The 20,064-nt window shown below is 23.9% G+C and overlaps 2 protein-coding genes across 2 annotated transcripts; one reads left to right on the top strand and one right to left on the bottom strand.

The window, feature by feature from the left end:
• Window positions 1–1,359: 1,359 nt before the first annotated feature.
• LOC114127182 (protein ABHD18) lies at window positions 1,360–12,340 on the bottom strand. The gene is made up of 10 exons (XM_027991353.2): window positions 11,597–12,340; window positions 10,832–10,916; window positions 10,579–10,761; window positions 10,342–10,454; window positions 9,237–9,375; window positions 8,872–8,961; window positions 4,934–5,044; window positions 3,591–3,864; window positions 3,187–3,421; window positions 1,360–2,642 (listed from the first exon to the last, which is right to left on the bottom strand). Exons 1-10 carry the CDS (start codon window positions 11,686–11,688, stop codon window positions 2,582–2,584), a joined length of 1,383 nt encoding a protein of 460 aa, XP_027847154.1. The 5' UTR covers window positions 11,689–12,340; the 3' UTR covers window positions 1,360–2,581.
• A 1,669-nt stretch (window positions 12,341–14,009) lies between these two features.
• On the top strand, window positions 14,010–17,428 carry LOC114127188 (tumor suppressor candidate 3). The gene is made up of 8 exons (XM_027991360.2): window positions 14,010–14,287; window positions 14,968–15,134; window positions 15,199–15,319; window positions 15,386–15,526; window positions 15,688–15,828; window positions 15,884–16,034; window positions 17,135–17,300; window positions 17,381–17,428. The coding sequence occupies exons 1-8, from the start codon at window positions 14,210–14,212 to the stop codon at window positions 17,394–17,396; spliced, it is 981 nt and encodes a 326-aa protein (XP_027847161.1). The 5' UTR covers window positions 14,010–14,209; the 3' UTR covers window positions 17,397–17,428.
• Window positions 17,429–20,064: the final 2,636 nt, after the last annotated feature.

The following is a 20,064-nucleotide window of genomic DNA, read 5'->3' as shown; positions in this document are numbered from 1 at the left end:
TTTAATAATTATTAATTATAACATAAATATTAAATTTAAAATGAATAATATTATAATTCACTTTGGTCTTTAAGCCGATAACATCTGGTTCATCAATGATGAAGACTTTTTTACTATACTCAGTATTTCTTTGAAATCTCAAATCAATAGCTTCTAATATATCTTTCTCTATAGGCATTAACACGAATGCTTCAAGTTGGTCTTGATTTAAAGAAGACAATATAAATACTATATACCACTGATTCCCAAACTGGGGGGTGTGTATACATTGCTGGGGAGGCGCAAGCAGTTATTACAAAATACAGTTTTTATTTAATTATTACTATTATTAATATTTTATACTAATTTATTACTATGATATTTCACCTTAATTGATTGTTACATTTTATTATTTACTATTATATATATTTCATAATTGTTATCATTTATAAAGAAGTTGTCATTCCGAATATTTTATAGTTTATTTGTAAAGTACACTAAAATAGGTGATCAATTTTTTTCAATTTATAGGAGGGGAGCGAGATTTTTGAAAATCTACAAAGCCGGCGTAGAATAGAAGAGGTTGGGAACTACTGCTATATATGTTGAGTTATTTTGTACTGTCCCAACTCCCAATGAATATAATATATTAATATAACACCGGCCCACTGTGCAATTTACAGTAGCACAGTGGCCCAGTCTGCCCCTGTATATGTATATAACTTCCGAAAGTTAAAAAGTATGTATCAAGAATGAACTTGAAGCTTTTTTTTCTTATGGTAATTGCTAAATGAGAAATTGTATTATTCTAGTATTTTAGTCTATTTAAAACTAGTTTATTACTATAAAGGTACCATAATTCGTTTTCTATTTTTATTGTTAACACATTTCAATAACAAAACTTTCATGGTAAACTGTTAAATTATGGACAACTCAATCAAGTCTAGTGGCATTTTAATCTTTTTAAAGAACTCGGATAAGTTTTTTAAGATTCTAAGCAGAACGATAAAATATCATGAATGTATTGATTTAACAAGGACGTGTTCTTGTTCTGTCTCTTGTCAACTTTTGGGGATGTAAAATTTTTTTTCAATTTTATAATGACAAATTAAATCTATTTGATATTTTAGAGGGTTTAAAGTATACAAATAAAACTTACTTTTTAGTAAAAAATAATTAATATTCATAGATTGCATAGATTAATAGTTTAAAGATATAATACTTTAACAGTTTAATACTTATCAGATAACGAAAAAAAAAGTTAAAAAGTTAAAATATATTCCCTCCCTATTGACTAATTCCTACAGATGCCTTTGATTGAGATGATTTCTTGGATGACAAATTATATAGTTTATTTTATCAAAAAAAAGCAACAACATATTATAAATTCAAAAATATATGTTTAATTTATAATTTATTAATACAACTGTATAAAATATACAAGTTTTTAGATTCTGAGAGGTATTTCTTGTACACACGTTTATCATAGCACTTTGGGGTAGTATAAATGTTTAGATTTTTAACTATGGGTTGGTTCTGGTAGCAAATTGGATCTAGTTAGAACTTTGGGAGGTTAAAAGTATAAAAAATAAAACTTTGTATTATAACTTGTTAAATTATAACTCAAATTTGTATCGAGCAATTTTTGGATTGTTTAGTAAAAAACATGCAAATGCATGAACTTTTTTTCATAACTAAGAATACTTTTACTTATTTAAATACCAATAATACCATCAAATCTGAGTATTAATAACTAACATATTTATTATTATACAAAAGGTTAATAGTATTTTTATTTATTAGAAAAAAAAACATCGTTACAAAATATAACTTATGTGTTCCTCCTCTGAATATAAAATAATAAGGATCACATATTGTTTAGGCAAATGTAATATTACTATACAAAAATACTATACATATTCATAAAAATAATGTTATACAGAGTAATTTGTTCAATTTAGTATAAAATATTGGTAACATAAATAACACAATTAGTGTTTCACATTCAATTAATCACTTTATACTCTGGCCCACAGTAGATCAGTACCGTCACGCACATACAGTAGATGGTGCGGGGAACTATTTCCCCCACTATGTACCGCTGTCGGAAGATGGTTGAATGGAAGATAAGCGAAATCGGCCACGTTTTGGTCGAATAGCGGTACAGATTTCTCAAGGGTCGGAATATAGTAATCAGTTATACTCGGTGTAAGACATTTCAGTGTAAGGCCATTTCAAGAAATAATTAAAAAGTTTATTTTTGTATAAAAAAGTTTATCTATAGTCCACATATCATAATATATGTAATATGGGTATGTGACTATAAATTTATAAATAATAATTTATACAATTTTAAGAAAGTTTATTTTTGTATATTTTTGTATGCCAATGTATTTTTTTTTTTTTTTTGGTAAGGTTTTAGTTTTTAGATATGGTATACATACATGTAGCTCAAGATTTATAAACCTTGCATGTAATTGATGAAAATGAGATAAAAACTGACAACTGATATAAATACAATAGAAATGAATACATGCCATAATAGCTAAGCCAAAGATGTCCAGATCTGAGTTATACTATTAAAGTTCCAAGTTATCACACATTATAAAGGTTTATCATAATATTTTTTTTGAGCTCGTTCAAATGCATCAATTATTGCAGTTCTATAAACAAAAAAAAAATAAAAAAATAAAAAAATTATAATATAACTTCCATAATTAAATACACTTTTGAAATTAGCAAAACCACAAAAAGTATATTTTAAGTACAATTTGGATTGGAGGAAAAATTACATAATACAGAAAATTTGAAATTATTCACTGTGCTCGTGAAATATGAAATTGATAAATTTCTGAGTTAATAATATTTTCATATGTAATATATAAATATTTGCTTATTTAATAATTATACTCTGTAGACAAAAGCATTTTTAATATAAAAGCCCAAAAAATATTTGAAATGTTTAAACTTCATATTATTATTTATTACTGGTGTATTATATGAATACATTTTGTTTATAAGTAAAATAATTTAAATTGAATTATAAAATAATAATAATCAAGTATTTTATAGTTATAATAAAATGATAATATTGACGTAATAGATTTTTAATTTATCAAATGGCTCAAAATTTTTTTTTCAATTTGAAAATATCTATCAAATTAATAAAATAATTTTTATACTTGAATTTTATATTAAATTTTTTACTTGAATGTATTTCGGTGAAGTATAAAAGCAGCTACATGTCCTGTATCAACATATCTAACTTCTGCACCAGGCCAAATATCTTCTAATTTATCCATGCCATGTTGAGGTACATAACCATCACGTTTTGCACAAACTGCTATTACTATATCCATATCAACAGGGGAATTGAAATTTTTCAAATGAGTACATTCATCCATAATACCTTTCATAAAACTCAAGGCTTCTAAATTTAAATCTAAAAACATAAATAGTACAATGAATAATTATGATTAATATACTCATAACATTTGGCGAAATTTGTACACATCAATAAATTATTACAGCAAAGGAGTAGTATTGTTCAAACAGAGCCTCCTCTGCTGTTAAATAGGAAAAAAATAAATATTTTGTTATGCCTAAATTACCTTCACTTTTTGAATGTTTATTGAAAAATCTCATCATGTGTTTTGTTTGTTTTAAATCTTTTTGAATTTGAAGTTCATTATTTTCTTCAATTGATGGATCATTCAAATTATCAAATGCATTGGTTAATTTTAATTTATTTAACTGTTGAGGTTGACATATATTTAATGAACTATTATCATTTTTTAAATCTTCAAACATTAAATTTGACTGGACGTTAAAATGTGAATCAATATTCATATCTTTAATAAATTGTTTACCCGCATTAAATTTTACCTGTAACATTAAGCAAATAATAATTATTAATTATAGCATTTTTATAGTCAGTAATCTAACTTGAGTGTTTTTTGGAAGTTGGTGATCACTAAAAATATTTTCACTTTTAAATTATTACCGGAGATTTTATTCACATGATTTTGACATATGATCGAGTTCAGTAAATATAATTATAGGTTTAGGTATCTATTCAATTTTTAATTAATATGCTAAAAGTGTATTGTTTGTTATTTTGTTTATATACATAATTTCAATTATATTTCATTAATGATCACTATTTTTTATAGTAGATCATAATATGCTATATAGATAATTCAATAAGAAAAATACATTATATTATCAATATCATTACTTCCCTATAATAAAAAACAATTAAGATCTGAAATTTTCTATTTTTTCTTTTTATACATATAATGATAAATATTAAGTTATAATAACTGAGTTCTGAGTTAAGTATACAATAAGAAATTAAAGAAAATATTTTAAATAGTTTAATATTTATAAATTAAATTATAACATTGTAAGAGTATTTGCTTTAAAATCATTTTTGATAAATATAATTATAACTAAATACTAATAAAATAAAAATATTTATAGATAGTGAAGCCTGAAGTTGGTCTAAATCAAGTGTAGACCAGGGGATTAGGTTAATATTAATTAAGAGATTTAAAATCTAGCAGATACATTTTTAGTTAAAAACATATAAAAAATATTTAAAGGTATACAAACATTATTATTATTATTATAAAGAATTTAAATTAAATGATATGATTGATTATGTTGTTTTGAAAATGATTTACTATAAAGTATAGATTGCATAAGTATTTAAAGAATCATTTACAATTTTAGAGTTGCTCATGAAAAGGTGGGGTTATTTCAAAATTTGAATTAATAATTAACTTTATATTCTATTTCAGAGTTTTAGTTATACAATTTGTTATAATAAGTATAAAAACACTCTTATACAAAGATTTAAAATTACTACCTACTTAATTGTTAAATATGTGAAAAATGAAAATAATTATCTACTTTTAAATAATTTAAAAAATAAATAAATATAAATAATTACTTTTAGCTTGTTGACTTTATTATCAATGTTTCCAACTTCATTTTTATACACAGAATTTGACTTATATTGTTTTTCAAGTAAATCCCAATCAATAGCACAGCTTATAGCACCCTATATTAAAATATATAAAATAAAATAAAATAAATAATTACATAATATGACTAATGTAAATAATTTATGGAATATTATAAAATAAATTCTATACATCTATAAATAAAAAGTGGGCAAGTGAGTACCGCTCTGCTGTACATTAGGTGCCGTATGGATCATTATTATATATTATAGGAGTGTTAAATTTGAATCCAATGATAGTTATCATTGTATACGAAAAACGATTCTGAACGAAGATGATTTGTTAGCCTAGGATATAATTTCTAGTGATTGGTGAAAAAGGTGGTTTAAAAAAACCAGCAGCTTATACTAAAAAATATTTTGAAAATTAAATCACGTAAAGAAAACGCGAATCTTAATAACTGGTAAAATTTTCAAGTATCTACGACTTATACTTTTTGAATAATAACAAATATTTAAAATCGTTTGAGGATAAATCGTTATCGTTACGCTATTTCGTTAAAATTTAAAATTCAAACGCACTTAAAATTTTTCCTATAATGATGCTTCGAGTTTTCTCTATAGATACTTGAAGGTAAACTTATGGAAAACTTAGTGTTGTATTTTTAATCCTTAGTTATAAACAAAAAAAATTTTATGATTTTTCAACTTCAAATATTTCGCAAATATTCATAATTTTGACGAATTTTCGTCAAAATTTGAACTTCAAATGCTAATAAAAAAAAATTGTGCCTATGTATTCTTATAATTTTTTAATCACTATAAGAATAACATATGAGGAACTTTGTATTAAATTTTCAAGTATTTTGATAGGGCCAAAAAAATTTTATCGACACTTCAAAAATATTTTTTCAGAAAAATTGAAAATTTCAGTTGTCTATAAATAGCTCAAAAAAAGTCAAAATATTTTGAAATTTAAATCACGTAAAGAAAACGCGAATCTTAATAACTGGTAAAATTTTCAAGTATCTACGACTTATACTTTTTGAATAATAACAAATATCAAAAATCGTTTGAGGCTAAACTGTTATTAACGCGGTTTTTGTAAAAATTTAAATTTCAAACACTCATAAAAATTTTTTGTCTGAATCCGGTAGAGTTTTTTTTACAGATATTTGAAGAAAAATGTATGGAGAACCTTGTACCAAATTTTCAAAACTTAGTTATAAAAGAAAAAAATTTCATGATTTTTCAACTTCAAAATTACTTGCAAATTTTCGCGTTTTCGACAGATTTCGTAAAAATTTGAACTAAAAACGCTTATAAAAAAAAATTGTGACTAACGATTTTTAATTTTTTTTAGCTACATTAAAAACAACTCATAAGGAACCTTGTATTAAATTTTCAAAACTTTTTGGTCATCCAAAAATTTTTTATCGACACTTTAAAAAAAATTCTCAAAAAAATCGAAAATTTCAGTGGTCTATAAATAACTCAAAAAAAGTCAAAATTTTTTGAAAATTTAACTATATACGGATACCACTGACATTAACATTCGGTGAAAATTTCAAGTATTTTCAGTGATTAGTTTTTGAATTACAACCATAAAAAAAAATCGATTTGGTCGAAAACTGGTTTTGCGTAAAAATTGCCGTTTTTCCGTCATTTTTTTTTGGTTTTTTTCCCGGCGCTTTTGAAAACTATTGGAAATTTTTACTTTTGACCCCCCAAAGTACAAACTACATTCACTTTCCTATCCGAAACAGGGTCCACTTTTTAAAATCGGAGCACTTTTACTGCTCCAAAACGTGGTGACAGACACAAAAAAAAAAAAAAAAAAAAAAAAAAAACACACATCATTGTAAAATCAATACATTCATCACTTCGTTCAGAATCTAAAAAAGTGGGCAAGTGAGTACCGCTCTGCTGTACATTAGGTGCCGTATGGATCATTATTATATATTATAGGAGTGTTAAATTTGAATCCAATGATAGTTATCATTGTATACGAAAAACGATTCTGAACGAAGATGATTTGTTAGCCTAGGATATAATTTCTAGTGATTGGTGAAAAAGGTGGTTTAAAAAAACCAGCTTATACTAAAAAATATTTTGAAAATTAAATCACGTAAAGAAAACGCGAATCTTAATAACTGGTAAAATTTTCAAGTATCTACGACTTATACTTTTTGAATAATAACAAATATTTAAAATCGTTTGAGGATAAATCGTTATCGTTACGCTATTTCGTTAAAATTTAAAATTCAAACGCACTTAAAATTTTTCCTATAATGATGCTTCGAGTTTTCTCTATAGATACTTGAAGGTAAACTTATGGAAAACTTAGTGTTGTATTTTTAATCCTTAGTTATAAACAAAAAAAATTTTATGATTTTTCAACTTCAAATATTTCGCAAATATTCATAATTTTGACGAATTTTCGTCAAAATTTGAACTTCAAATGCTAATAAAAAAAAATTGTGCCTATGTATTCTTATAATTTTTTAATCACTATAAGAATAACATATGAGGAACTTTGTATTAAATTTTCAAGTATTTTGATAGGGCCAAAAAAATTTTATCGACACTTCAAAAATATTTTTTCAGAAAAATTGAAAATTTCAGTTGTCTATAAATAGCTCAAAAAAAGTCAAAATATTTTGAAATTTAAATCACGTAAAGAAAACGCGAATCTTAATAACTGGTAAAATTTTCAAGTATCTACGACTTATACTTTTTGAATAATAACAAATATCAAAAATCGTTTGAGGCTAAACTGTTATTTAACGCGGTTTTTGTAAAAATTTAAATTTCAAACACTCATAAAAATTTTTTTGTCTGAATCCGGTAGAGTTTTTTTTACAGATATTTGAAGAAAAATGTATGGAGAACCTTGTACCAAATTTTCAAATCTTAGTTATAAAAGGAAAAAATTTTATGATTTTTCAACTTCAAAAATACTTGCAAATTTTCGCGTTTTCGACAGATTTCGTAAAAATTTGAAATATAAACGCTTATAAAAAAAAATTATGACTAACGATTTTTAATTTTTTTTGCTACATTAAAAACAACTCATAAGGAACCTCGTATTAAATTTTCAAAACTTTTTGGTCATCCAAAAATTTTTTATCGACACTTTAAAAAAAATTTCTCAAAAAAATCGAAAATTTCAGTGGTCTATAAATAACTCAAAAAAGTCAAAATTTTTTGAAAATTTAACTATATACGGATACCACTGACATTAACATTTGGTGAAAATTTCAAGTGTTTTCAGTGATTAGTTTTTGAATTACAACCATAAAAAAAAATCAATTTGGTCGAAAACTGGTTTTGCGTAAAAATTGCCGTTTTTTCCGTCATTTTTTTTTTTGTTTTTCTCGATTTTTTTGAAAACTGTTGGAAAATGTTAACTTTTTACCTCTATAATGCACCAAGGATATTCACTTTTACATCGGAAACCACCCCCATTGTTTGAAATTGGAGCATTATTTCGACTAGTTATGCTGTACACAGACACAAAAAAAAAAAAAAAAAAAAAAAAAAAAAAAAAAAAAAAACACACATCATTGTAAAATCAATACATTCATCACTTCGTTCAGAATCTAAAAGTAGTTATATTTTGGATTTATTTAATAGGTTATTAAAATTAATTATAACTAATTATGTTTTTGTATATTCTCTATCGCTTATCTAGAATCTAGCATTTGCATAATTCAATGGATTTTTTTTGCATAAGTATTTAATATTTAATGAAAATTAAATAAAATCATTTTCATACATTTGTTATCTTAAATTTTTTAGTATCATGGATATAAACATTTTAAATTTATTTTGAAAATATTAACAGTTAAATTTTATTAAGGTATGAGAATAGAAAGATATTTTATACATTATATAGGTATATACAAAATAATGATAATAATAACCTCTGTAAATACTCCAGAAGCTGTTGTACCAGATAAACAAGGAACAAGAACAATTGGCTTTGGCCAACTTGCAGCAGCTAATGATGCCATCTAAAAAATATTAGAATCAACTAAAGATATACAACTAAGAAAATTAAATACTACAAACTATAAATTATAAATACAAAATTAATAATTCTTGACCTTAAACTACATTTTAAATCTGTTACACAAAAAATACAACAATAATTGTATATTTAAAATTATAATTTATATCGGGTTTCGTAGTTTGGTTTAGGTTAATAAAATTGAGTATAACAATAAAATTATTATTGCAATTATTTAATAATAAATGCTTATTAATTCTTAAAATTAAAAAAACTTACATGGCCTCCCATCGATAAACCAGTGACACCAATTGGTCCAAATCCTTCACGTTCACACCAATGAAATAATACAAGGGATTCCAATATTAAGCAACCTCCCATAACAAAAATATCGGAGACATTGCATAAAATAGACCTACTGTAAACAAATACAAATGTGAATATGTATGATTGGATCATGCTTCAAGTAAAGAAACTAAATAAATGATAATTATCATGCAATTATTATTTTCACACAACTCATAAAGAATCACTACCAAAACAATAACCAATTCCTAATATATAGGACATAATATTAATGTATTAGTATAGTATATTTTTTATATTATCAAAATAGTTAGCTTGCTATATTTTAAAGATAATTTAAAATGAAAATGTCTCCAAATACAGTGTGATATTATTATACTATTAGTGATAAGTATGCAAAATTAAAGTTTAAAAATAAATAGAATAAAGTATTATTTATAATTTAAAATGATCATTTGGATTATAAACATAATGTTATATGCTTTAATTATAAATAATTTTGAATGATTACTGTAATGGTTTATAGATGAATTGAATAAAGCAGAAATAAAATATTGTATTCATTTGTCAGGTTAATGTATTTGTCACAATGTGTATTAAAATTATTTTATAGTTGAGACTTGTAATTAAATTTACAAATTGTTTATTAGTGATATTCTTGATAACATTTATTAGGTCCTCAAAGTATAAATTAAAGTTATACCTATCTAAATAATGTAGTAATAAATAATATATGTATAAAGTTGGACATACAAATAACATTTTGTAGTAAAAATACTATAATATTATAAGATTTTTTGAGAAAAAAGATTAATTTAATTTTAATTTTGTTAAAATAGTGTTAAGCCAATTTTTGAATTTTACATCATAATTAAGCAATAATAAGAATAAGAAATAAATAATTCTAAATTTTAATTTTAATTATACGACTATTTTAGTGAAAATTATGCACAAAAAAAGAACAATAATCTGGTAAAAAATAAAATAAATTTTTATCTAAAAATCTATCACTTTATACTGGTTCTATTAAGCTTGAAAATGGTAAACACTGGTATTATGTATAAAATAGTATACTAACACTTGATTATTTGGTTTTCTTTTTCCATAGAAGGGGTTTTCTAATATGATTGATCCAATTGCTGCTTCTTTTAAAAGTGGCTTTGCTAACATAGCTCGTCTTCTCCAATAATACTAAAATCACCACAAATAAAATATTTAAATAAATATTGAATTAAATTAAGTTATTAATAGGTATTGTATGTTATTATTTATTAAGTAACTTGCTTTTTTTAATATTTAAAAGTAAAGAAATTACTTGATCTCCTGTACCAGCCATATGCACACACATAGGTTTTACATTTTTGGATGGCCATTTTTTCGGTAATAACACTTGAAAATGAGCAAGGTGACTCTCTTTTGGCACTATATCTGGAAGATAATACGAAAAAGGTGATTGAAATACTCCTTCTAATGTTATGGAATCGGAATCTTCCTTTTTCTAAAATGCATAATTATTATTTTACTTCAATATGTATTTTAGAATTAGTTAATTATGTTTAATTATTTACTTTAACAATTTTTACAGGATAATCAGATGATACAAGTTTGAAACAAGAGTCTCGATCTATAATATGATTGCGGAACTGAAACAAACTATAACAATAATGCAAAATATTAAATATATATAACACAAATACACCATTACTTAATTATAAGTTAATAAATTATTAAAATAAAAATTATCAGTGATGGGACTTAACCATAAGAGTATTAAATATAATTTTATAAAAAAATTGTGTTATATTATTATGTACTATTAAAATTATATTTTTCATTAAATGTAACTTATTTAATCAACATATCTTGAAAAGTAAATATTTTGTTTTGAAAAATAATTTATTTTCATAAAATAAAATAATTTGTTAGAAATTACAATAAATTTTCTATATTTTTATTATTTAAAAAATAGAAGGTATTATACATTATATTCCAATATTTAATACAAAATGCATTAAAATTAATTTATCTCTTAAAGCTTAGCTCACGGAGGGATTACCTATAAGTAAATAAAAAAAAAAAAAAAAAATATAATAGGTAGGTATTGTCTTTTATAAGAGATTAATTAGTGAGCTGGTTAACAGCTTATTAACAAATTTATTATAATATAATATACTAATATTGGTAATAAGAAAAAAGAGCCATAAAATAACCTATAAAAATGAACTAATTATAGTATTTGATTCTTACTTATAAGTTAAAACAATAAGATTATTTATTTTGGTAAAATCATCAACAATTCAATTTTTATAAGGATATTATTCAAGTTTACTCACCTTTTAAGTTTTTCAGGATCACCCCAACCATTCACAAAGTATTTAGTAAGCAACAATTTTCTGTATATGTAATCAAACTTATTAATTGTCATATTAACTATTGTAATGAGTGTTTATTATTTATGTTACAAATAAAAAGAGTTAACAATAATTGCATCTGTAAAAGTTCTTCACTCTTAACTAAAATGGATAGGTTAGGTTATACTTATATAGGCGCACACGATTTATACATTTTAAAACAAAATAAGGTCAAAAGGGTTAAACTTGGATCAGTAAACAAAAATATTATTGTATTCAAACTATGTAATGAAAAATAAACTTATTTTGAAAAATTGTTATTTATATGTTTCAAATGCGTCATGAAAAGATAAAAATTGAGTAAATACTGTGACACCGTGCTATGCTTCTATGCTAGTAAAATTATATAGTTTTTATAAACACATAAACATACTTGAGAATTATTTCAGACAATAATAGGACGTACCAAATATATTTATTTACTAATGTAGTTAATCATTTATAGGTATCACTATTACCATCTTGGACGAAAATGATTACTACCTAGAGGCTAGAATTAGATAATATATTAACATATTTTGACTTTATTGCTTATTTGGTTATGGTCCATTTAGACTAAATAGACACTAGAGTACCATATCACAGATAAATATACTATTTAAATAGACCACGATTTAAGTATATTTATGTAAATAGATAAGAATAAAATTTGAAATTCGGAATAATAATTTATTAATTTAACTATTTGAGGTAAAGTGATAAACCCTTAGACCCTTGAGCTTAGAGTAAATCAAGGTGGATAATTGATATACATATTTATATCCACCTTGAAGAAAATCGTGTATACCACAGAATAATACTTTAATAGTAAATAGGTAGATTTGTAGAATAATATGGATGATATACAGATGAAAATATGACGATCGGCAATAATATTTAATATTTATTGTTTTCTTCATCACTTGGTAGTTGGTACTTAAACCGTTATCATAAATAATAAACAATACCCACGGTCTCACAAGACCGTGACAATACCTAATTATAACTGACAAATATGAAAATTGGAAGTAGTTGTACACTTATGTTATTTAGTTTTTTACCATGAAATGATACTTACGGAAATATTCAAATATCCGTCTTAAGAAATTTATTAGAGAAATATAGAATTATTCACTGAGCATAAAACGTGTAATGTCGTATTTTTCTGTAATATAAGATTTGACTATATTTATATTATGTATTGTATACTATTTAGTAATTAGCATTTAAGTTTTGAATTTTAGAATTTTTAAATTAAAGATCATCAATCATATTGTTTTAAAATACTTTTTTTTATTATCTACAGTGTCCTTTGTTATAATACAAATAAATCTATCATTTGTAATACATTTTTTGACCACTAAATTATTATACTAGGTACATCATAATTTTTTTTTTTAGTTTTGGGAGTTTTAAACAAATTAATTGTAGGAAATAAGCACCCCTCCGATCACCGCCAATGAATAGAAAGTACTAATTTGTAAGCATGAAGTAGGTACGATTACATTTATTAAATTCTGTCAGCAAACAGTCGGCACGACTCGTGACTATTACTAGCTAACACGGTTCAAGATGGGTATTATTAGAGTTGAGGTATCAACTAACAAACTAAGAGATTTTTCTGCCTTGTCGAATGTAACTAAGCAATAATAGGTTAAGCTTAGTAACTAAGCAATTTCACTCCAAATTGAGCTAATTTTGTAGTAACGATAAACTGGATAACGAGTACAGAGTAAAAATTCCTCTTTAATTTACGCTTTATGCTCGTGTCTGAGCGATTTAATACTTTAAGTAAATAGTGTAATCGGATTTTCGGATTAGTATTCATATATCATAAATGCTCACTCGCACGAGACATTTATAGTTAATTTGCGAGTAAATTCGCACAACGCAATCGAGGTGCTATCCATAATCGGCATAATCCATGCCTATTACACAAAAGCAAAACAAATTCAGTATTTCATTTTCATTATGGAATATGAATATCTACATGTTGTTTATTGTCAAATTGCATATTTTGTAGTTAATACATACCAAATTTATTAGCTATATCCTATAGATAAATTTAGAGAACCTTGATTAAATTAGAATCATTTATCAAGGTTCAGTTTTGAGCAGTGATTTTTTTTTTAATTGATCATAAATGTAAAATCTTGGTAGTTATAAAAAAAATTAGGGCTTAATATTAATATAATTATTAATTTTAAATGTTTCATTATTATCTCTACGGCGATATCAAATAAAATTTATCAACAAATTTAAGTTGGCAGTACTTTTTTTGATGACATGACGTTATCAAACCGGCAAGAAAATTGTGCTGTAATTTTATCATAACGTCAACGTCATTACATTTTTATTTTAATATATTTGTTTATACCCTATAGGCCATTGGACGTAGGTGTAGGTACATTATATATATTCATCTTTTTTAAATATTCTATTTTACAATAAATTGTATTTCATATATAATTTCTTGGATTAACATTAGTTATACAGTGTCAGAAATTCAGAATGTATTTTTTGTTGTAATTCACGCGGATTCTCAAATTTTTAAAAATGTATTTAAAAACCATTCTTTGTGCTTTTATTGTTTTAAATTCTTTGGTCGAAAGCGCCAGGGAAGAGCGTCCTAAGGTAAGATCTTAACAAAATATTATATTTGCAATAGGTTTAAATGTTTCTGAAGAACGTTAGTTGGAATCAATCACTATCAATAAATATATTTACAACATTAGTATTCTATACAAAATACATACAACAAAATAGTATTATTTAATAATTATTTTAATGTCTTAAAAAATTATAATTAATACTTTGCTTATTTAAAGTAATTGGGTGAACATAATCAAACAATAGGACCTCAAGGTTTAATAAACTTCAATAATCAATAATGTATACCTAATGAAAAAACTATTCATTACATTGGAAAAAAATATTCTATTTAATATATGTAGTATTTACTCTTTATTAATAAAAACTTATAACTTTAAATAGCATACATGATGTTATTATATTGACTGATAACTATTCTTAATCAGTGGTTTGCTAAATATTCTTATTTCACATTGAGAAATAACAAACAGTACACTTATTGTTGATTTCCTATATTTTTGGTCCAATTTATTGATAAGTAAGTTACATTTATAACCTCTCCATTAAGAATTGAAATAACAATAACTGTTAGATAATATTTGAGAATTTCAGACTCCAAATTAGATATTAACTATACTACTCTCATCTTTAATTTTAGGTCTCTGGAGTAAAGAATAAATATTATCAAATTTTATTAATTATTATATAACTTTGTTTTTTAGAGCCTTGATCAAAAAGTACAGCAGCTAAATGACTTATACCAAAAGAAATTTTTGGTTAAATTTAATGGTCCTAAGTTTAAGGAATTTGTTAAATCACCACCAAGAAACTATTCAGTTATAATGATGTTCACAGCAATGGCATCTCATAGACAATGTTCAATATGCGGGTATTTTTTCCTTACATTTTTGTATGTATTGAAAACATAAATAAAACAATTATTATATTTTTAGGCATGCCAGTGATGAATTTATAATTGTAGCTAATTCATATCGCTATTCTCATAGACTTACTGAAAGTCCTTTATACTTTGGAATTGTTGACTTTGATGAAGGATCTGACATTTTTCAATTGGTTATTACTATATATTATTGTTTTTCATTTTTCACAATTAATTAATCAATATTTGTATTGATATAGTTGCGAATTAATACTGCTCCAGTGTTCATGCATTTTCCAGCAAAGGGTAAACCAAAACCTTTAGATACTATGGACATACAAAGAGTTGGTTTTGCATCAGAAATGATTGCAAAATGGATACAAGAAAGAACTGACGTACAAGTTAGTATATTTCTACGTTTATATGGATGATAAACATCCAATGTGTCCTTATTTATTAAATTTCATTTTTTAATAAATTAAATAATATATTTTGTAGATTTATTATTTAATTTAATTTTACATAATATTTATCATTATATGAATTAAATTGTTTGTTTTAGATACGAATATTCAGACCACCAAATTATTCTAGTACATTGGCTTTATCTGTCTTATTTGCAATATGCTCATCATTTTTATATGTCAGGCGAAATAACATGGAAATGTTTTTCAATAAAAATTTATGGGGAGTTTTTTCTGTGGTAAGTGTTTTGTAATATTTTATTAATCAAAAAAATAGTAAACTATGTTTTGTAGCTATTCTGTTTAAATATGATTTCTGGACAAATGTGGAATCATATAAGAGGGCCACCACTGATGCATCGTAATCAACAAGGCATTATTACATATATTCACAACTCTTCACAAGGACAGTTCATTGTTGAAACATACATCATAATTATATTGAGTATCCTTTTTATCATTGTGTATGGTATAGTGTGTGGATTAAAAAGAGGAATATCCATATTACATTAATATAAACAAAAAAATTCAAAATCTTTAGTAATTCTCCAAATTGCTATGATTAAAATACTTTTAAATCAAAATCAATTTAGTTTTCTGTAAAAATGTTTTAACTAGTAGTTTTAAATTGTATATTATTAATATAGTGGGTAGTATTTTATTTTTACAGTATAAAAATCTAACAATAAAAGTAAAATATCCCTGTATTCAATCATTTTTTAGAGTGAATAGGGGGTGAATAATATATTTTGGAATAATGAAAACAATATACTTAATACTTATACATAAAAAAATCTATTGTTAAACAAAATTTCCTGGACTTAGTCAAAGGGTAAAAACCTATTTTTTAACTCAATAATATAATGACCCAGCAAGGCTACTTATTAGCTTGGACAGTTTAAATCTAGAACATCCTTTAATTTCTTTGGATTAGCCCTTGTATTTAAAATAAACTTCAAATAGTTTGTTGAATATAAATTTGTTTAACACTATACTATTGTATTCAATAGTATCTTTTGTGTCATAATATAGTATTTGCTAATATGCAAAATTTACTAGTTGTTTAATCAGGTACTACTAAAGACAATAATCTTAAAATGACAATCCATTATACTTAACTTCAAAAAATATTAATGAAAATCAATGAAACAAAATAATTTTGTAATAAAAAATTGGATAATAATTAATATTATTTAAAATGTAAATAAAGAATTCCACAAAAATTAAAATTTTTATCAAATGAAAATGCAATGTATTATACAAGTTTTTGGTAGCATTAGTATAAAAATATTTAATGATTATATATTTTTTATTCAAAAATCCTTAAACTGAAGTCACTACAAATTAGCCTAAATTGACACACATTATTTTCTTTAATGCATTTAGCATACATTATACACCATAAATCTTAGGAACTATAATTGTAATCTTTTTACATTAAGTTAATTGTAAAAATACATATTTCATAAAAAATAATTAATAAAAATTAAAATAAGTAGACAATTTATGTTTAAACAAATACAATTTTCCTTAATATTTCTATAGACACAATATTGGTGTTTGGAGCTGTGATAATGATTGATTCTTATACAAAGAAAACGGATTCTAAGACACGTAAAATAATGACTGTTGGCGGTTTAGCATTGGTTGTATTTTTATTCAGCGTTATTTTATCTATATTTAAATCAAAAGCACATGGATATCCTTATAGGTAATATGAACAAATTAAAGTAAATTTTCTAATTATTACAATTAATAATTCAATAACCTAAATGTATATTTATTTTTCAGCTTTTTGATCAAATAATGGAGTTTTGAATAAGAATCTACTTAATTTTTTTTTTGTTTTGTTTTTTTATTAAAAATTGCACTGACCTCTCAAAGTATATCTATTATTGGTTTAAAATTTTTTTTATATGAAATTCATATGGGTACAACAATTCTTTAAACTTTATTTAATTGATATTATTTTCTAAGTAAATTTTATTTGAAAATGCATTATTATCCTTTTTGGCATTAAAAATATAATAGTATTATTTCAAGTTTAATATCTATATAAATTTCTTAAACAAATCAACCAATTTTTATTGTTAAGTATTTCAAAAATAACTAAAATATTCAATATAATATTTAATATTCAAAAATAATTTGTACTTGGTTTATTTATTGGTATCTTTTTTTAGGGTAAATTTAAGCCTATAAAAGATTATTGAAACCAGAAGTTGGATTTAATAATATTATTTATTGGTAGCCTGAGTATTCTTAAAACTGAGAAGGTTAATCAATATTGCCCAAAGTTATAGTTTGGAAATAGTACTGAAAGGTTAAATAAAAGTGGTTAAAACATTAGCCAAACAATTGAGTATATAGATAAGATAGGGGAATATATTATAAATATTTGTTGTGTTACTTCAACAGTGTACATGAAATTATAATTTACACAAGTGGAATTTGTGGATAGTCAATACACCATTATGACTGTATAGCATAGGTAAAATAGAATTAAAATGTAATTTAATCAATGAATTATGAAGTAGTATACTTTATATAAATATATTAGTTTGCCTTTAGATTTTTTATATTGTTGAATATGTGCTATGCATAATGATGTAGCAAAAATTTAACAATAAAAATAAATTGTTCACATAATAATTGGATTTTATAGTTTTTTCAATGTACACATACAGTTAACTAATTGTGGCAACAATTTGCATATTATATAATACAAATAAAACATTATGATTGAGGTAAATAAAAATAATTTAAGGAAAAATGGAAATTTTTATGCAAAATTGGTGTTTAAAAAAAGGTATTTTATTTTATTGGTGTATCCTTAAAAACAAATGATTATTTAAAGTCATTAGGTAGGTATTTAAAAATTTCACTAAATGTTAATGTAATCATTTTTATACGTTATACCTACTATAATTTTTTGAAGTTTCCATGTTGTTGAGCTATTTTTAGACATTTATAAATAGTGTCAGTTTTTTAAGTTTTTTTTTTTAAAAAAAAATGTCAATAAGACATTTAAATACCAGAAACCCTTATAAGTTTTTTTTCTTATACCTAATAAAAAAGACTTACCCAGTCAAATTGAATTTTTTGAGTGTTTGGCGTTTACATTTTTATGGCATTAAAATATCATGTGTAATATAACTATATTACTCCTAAAACAATTTTTGATATTTTGTTGTAATTAATGTTAATGTAGATACATGTAATTTACTATAATATGTTTGTATTATGTTCATTTTCTACACTTGTTGGATTTGAGTGATCCGAAAAAAAAATGAAATTTCAAAATATGTAAATTATTTAAAATAGTACCTACTATGTATTTATTATAAATTATAACAAGTGCGATGTGCATGTGAATTTATTATTTATATACCTATATATAATTTTAAAAATATACAATTAAAAAATTGAAACTGAGTTATTCACTAAAATATTTGAGTTAAACGTGATTTTTTTGCATTGTTTAAATAGAAAAATTCAGGGTCCTGGGAAAAGGTTCAAGGTATCAGCGAGTTCGAGTTAACCGCGTTCTATTGTAATACCTAATAGTTAATATCATGAACTTATTATGAACCTATTATTCACTTTTGTGGTAAAATGGTATCGATTAAAAATTAACAACTAGTTTAATTTAAATTATTAGTTATAACTATATATATATATAATATATAATCAAAATAATTATGCTTTTTTTTTTTTTAATTTTTCTAGTAATTTTCAAAAAACTATTTTATTTTTTTTAAAAGTTTGACAAGTGGCGCTATTATTAGTGTGTGATTAGACTATTAGAGGAATCATCAGATTGGGATTGGTAATTTTCTACCATTACTACTTAATTATAAATAAAATTACTCAACTACAGTGTTGAGTGATGCGTCGTAAATCATAATGGTTATTTCCAGGGTTGGGATTTTATAGCATTTGCATATTTTTTATGAGATGCCCACAAAGTAGCAGAGTAAGTTAAAATGTGTTTTGTGATACGGAGAACTCAAATTTTTTTTTTCATATTCTGTGATTTTTTAATTTTTAGTGCTTTTTTGGACTTTTTTGCTTTTTATCTGTTTTTTGAATCAAAATCGGTCGTATTTTATGAATTGATATTTTACCAAAACGTGGTTTTAGATTTTTGTCAATCGAATTAACTAGTAAATTGCAAGTGTATAGATTAATAGGCTGATTACGCTGATACAACGCTGTACAATTAGGTACATCGATTATATTACCTATATAGATTATAGATATAATGTTCTATTACGATGATTTCGAATTAGTTATTTGGTTTTAATTTTTATTATCTGCTTATTTTGTTTGGACTCTTTTGTCAATTTCTACTGTAAGATTTCTTTTTTTTGCATGTTTTTAGTGCATATTTATGCAATTTTAAGTGCCTTAAAACCCTACCATAACTTATTTCAATAATTTAGATACAAAAACTAGTATTATTTGTTTGTGTT

The sequence above is a fragment of the Aphis gossypii genome, chromosome 1 (assembly GCF_020184175.1).
Source record: "Aphis gossypii isolate Hap1 chromosome 1, ASM2018417v2, whole genome shotgun sequence".
In the NCBI taxonomy this organism is placed as follows: Eukaryota; Metazoa; Arthropoda; class Insecta; order Hemiptera; family Aphididae; genus Aphis; species Aphis gossypii.
This window is presented reverse-complemented; position numbering and strand designations above follow the sequence as displayed.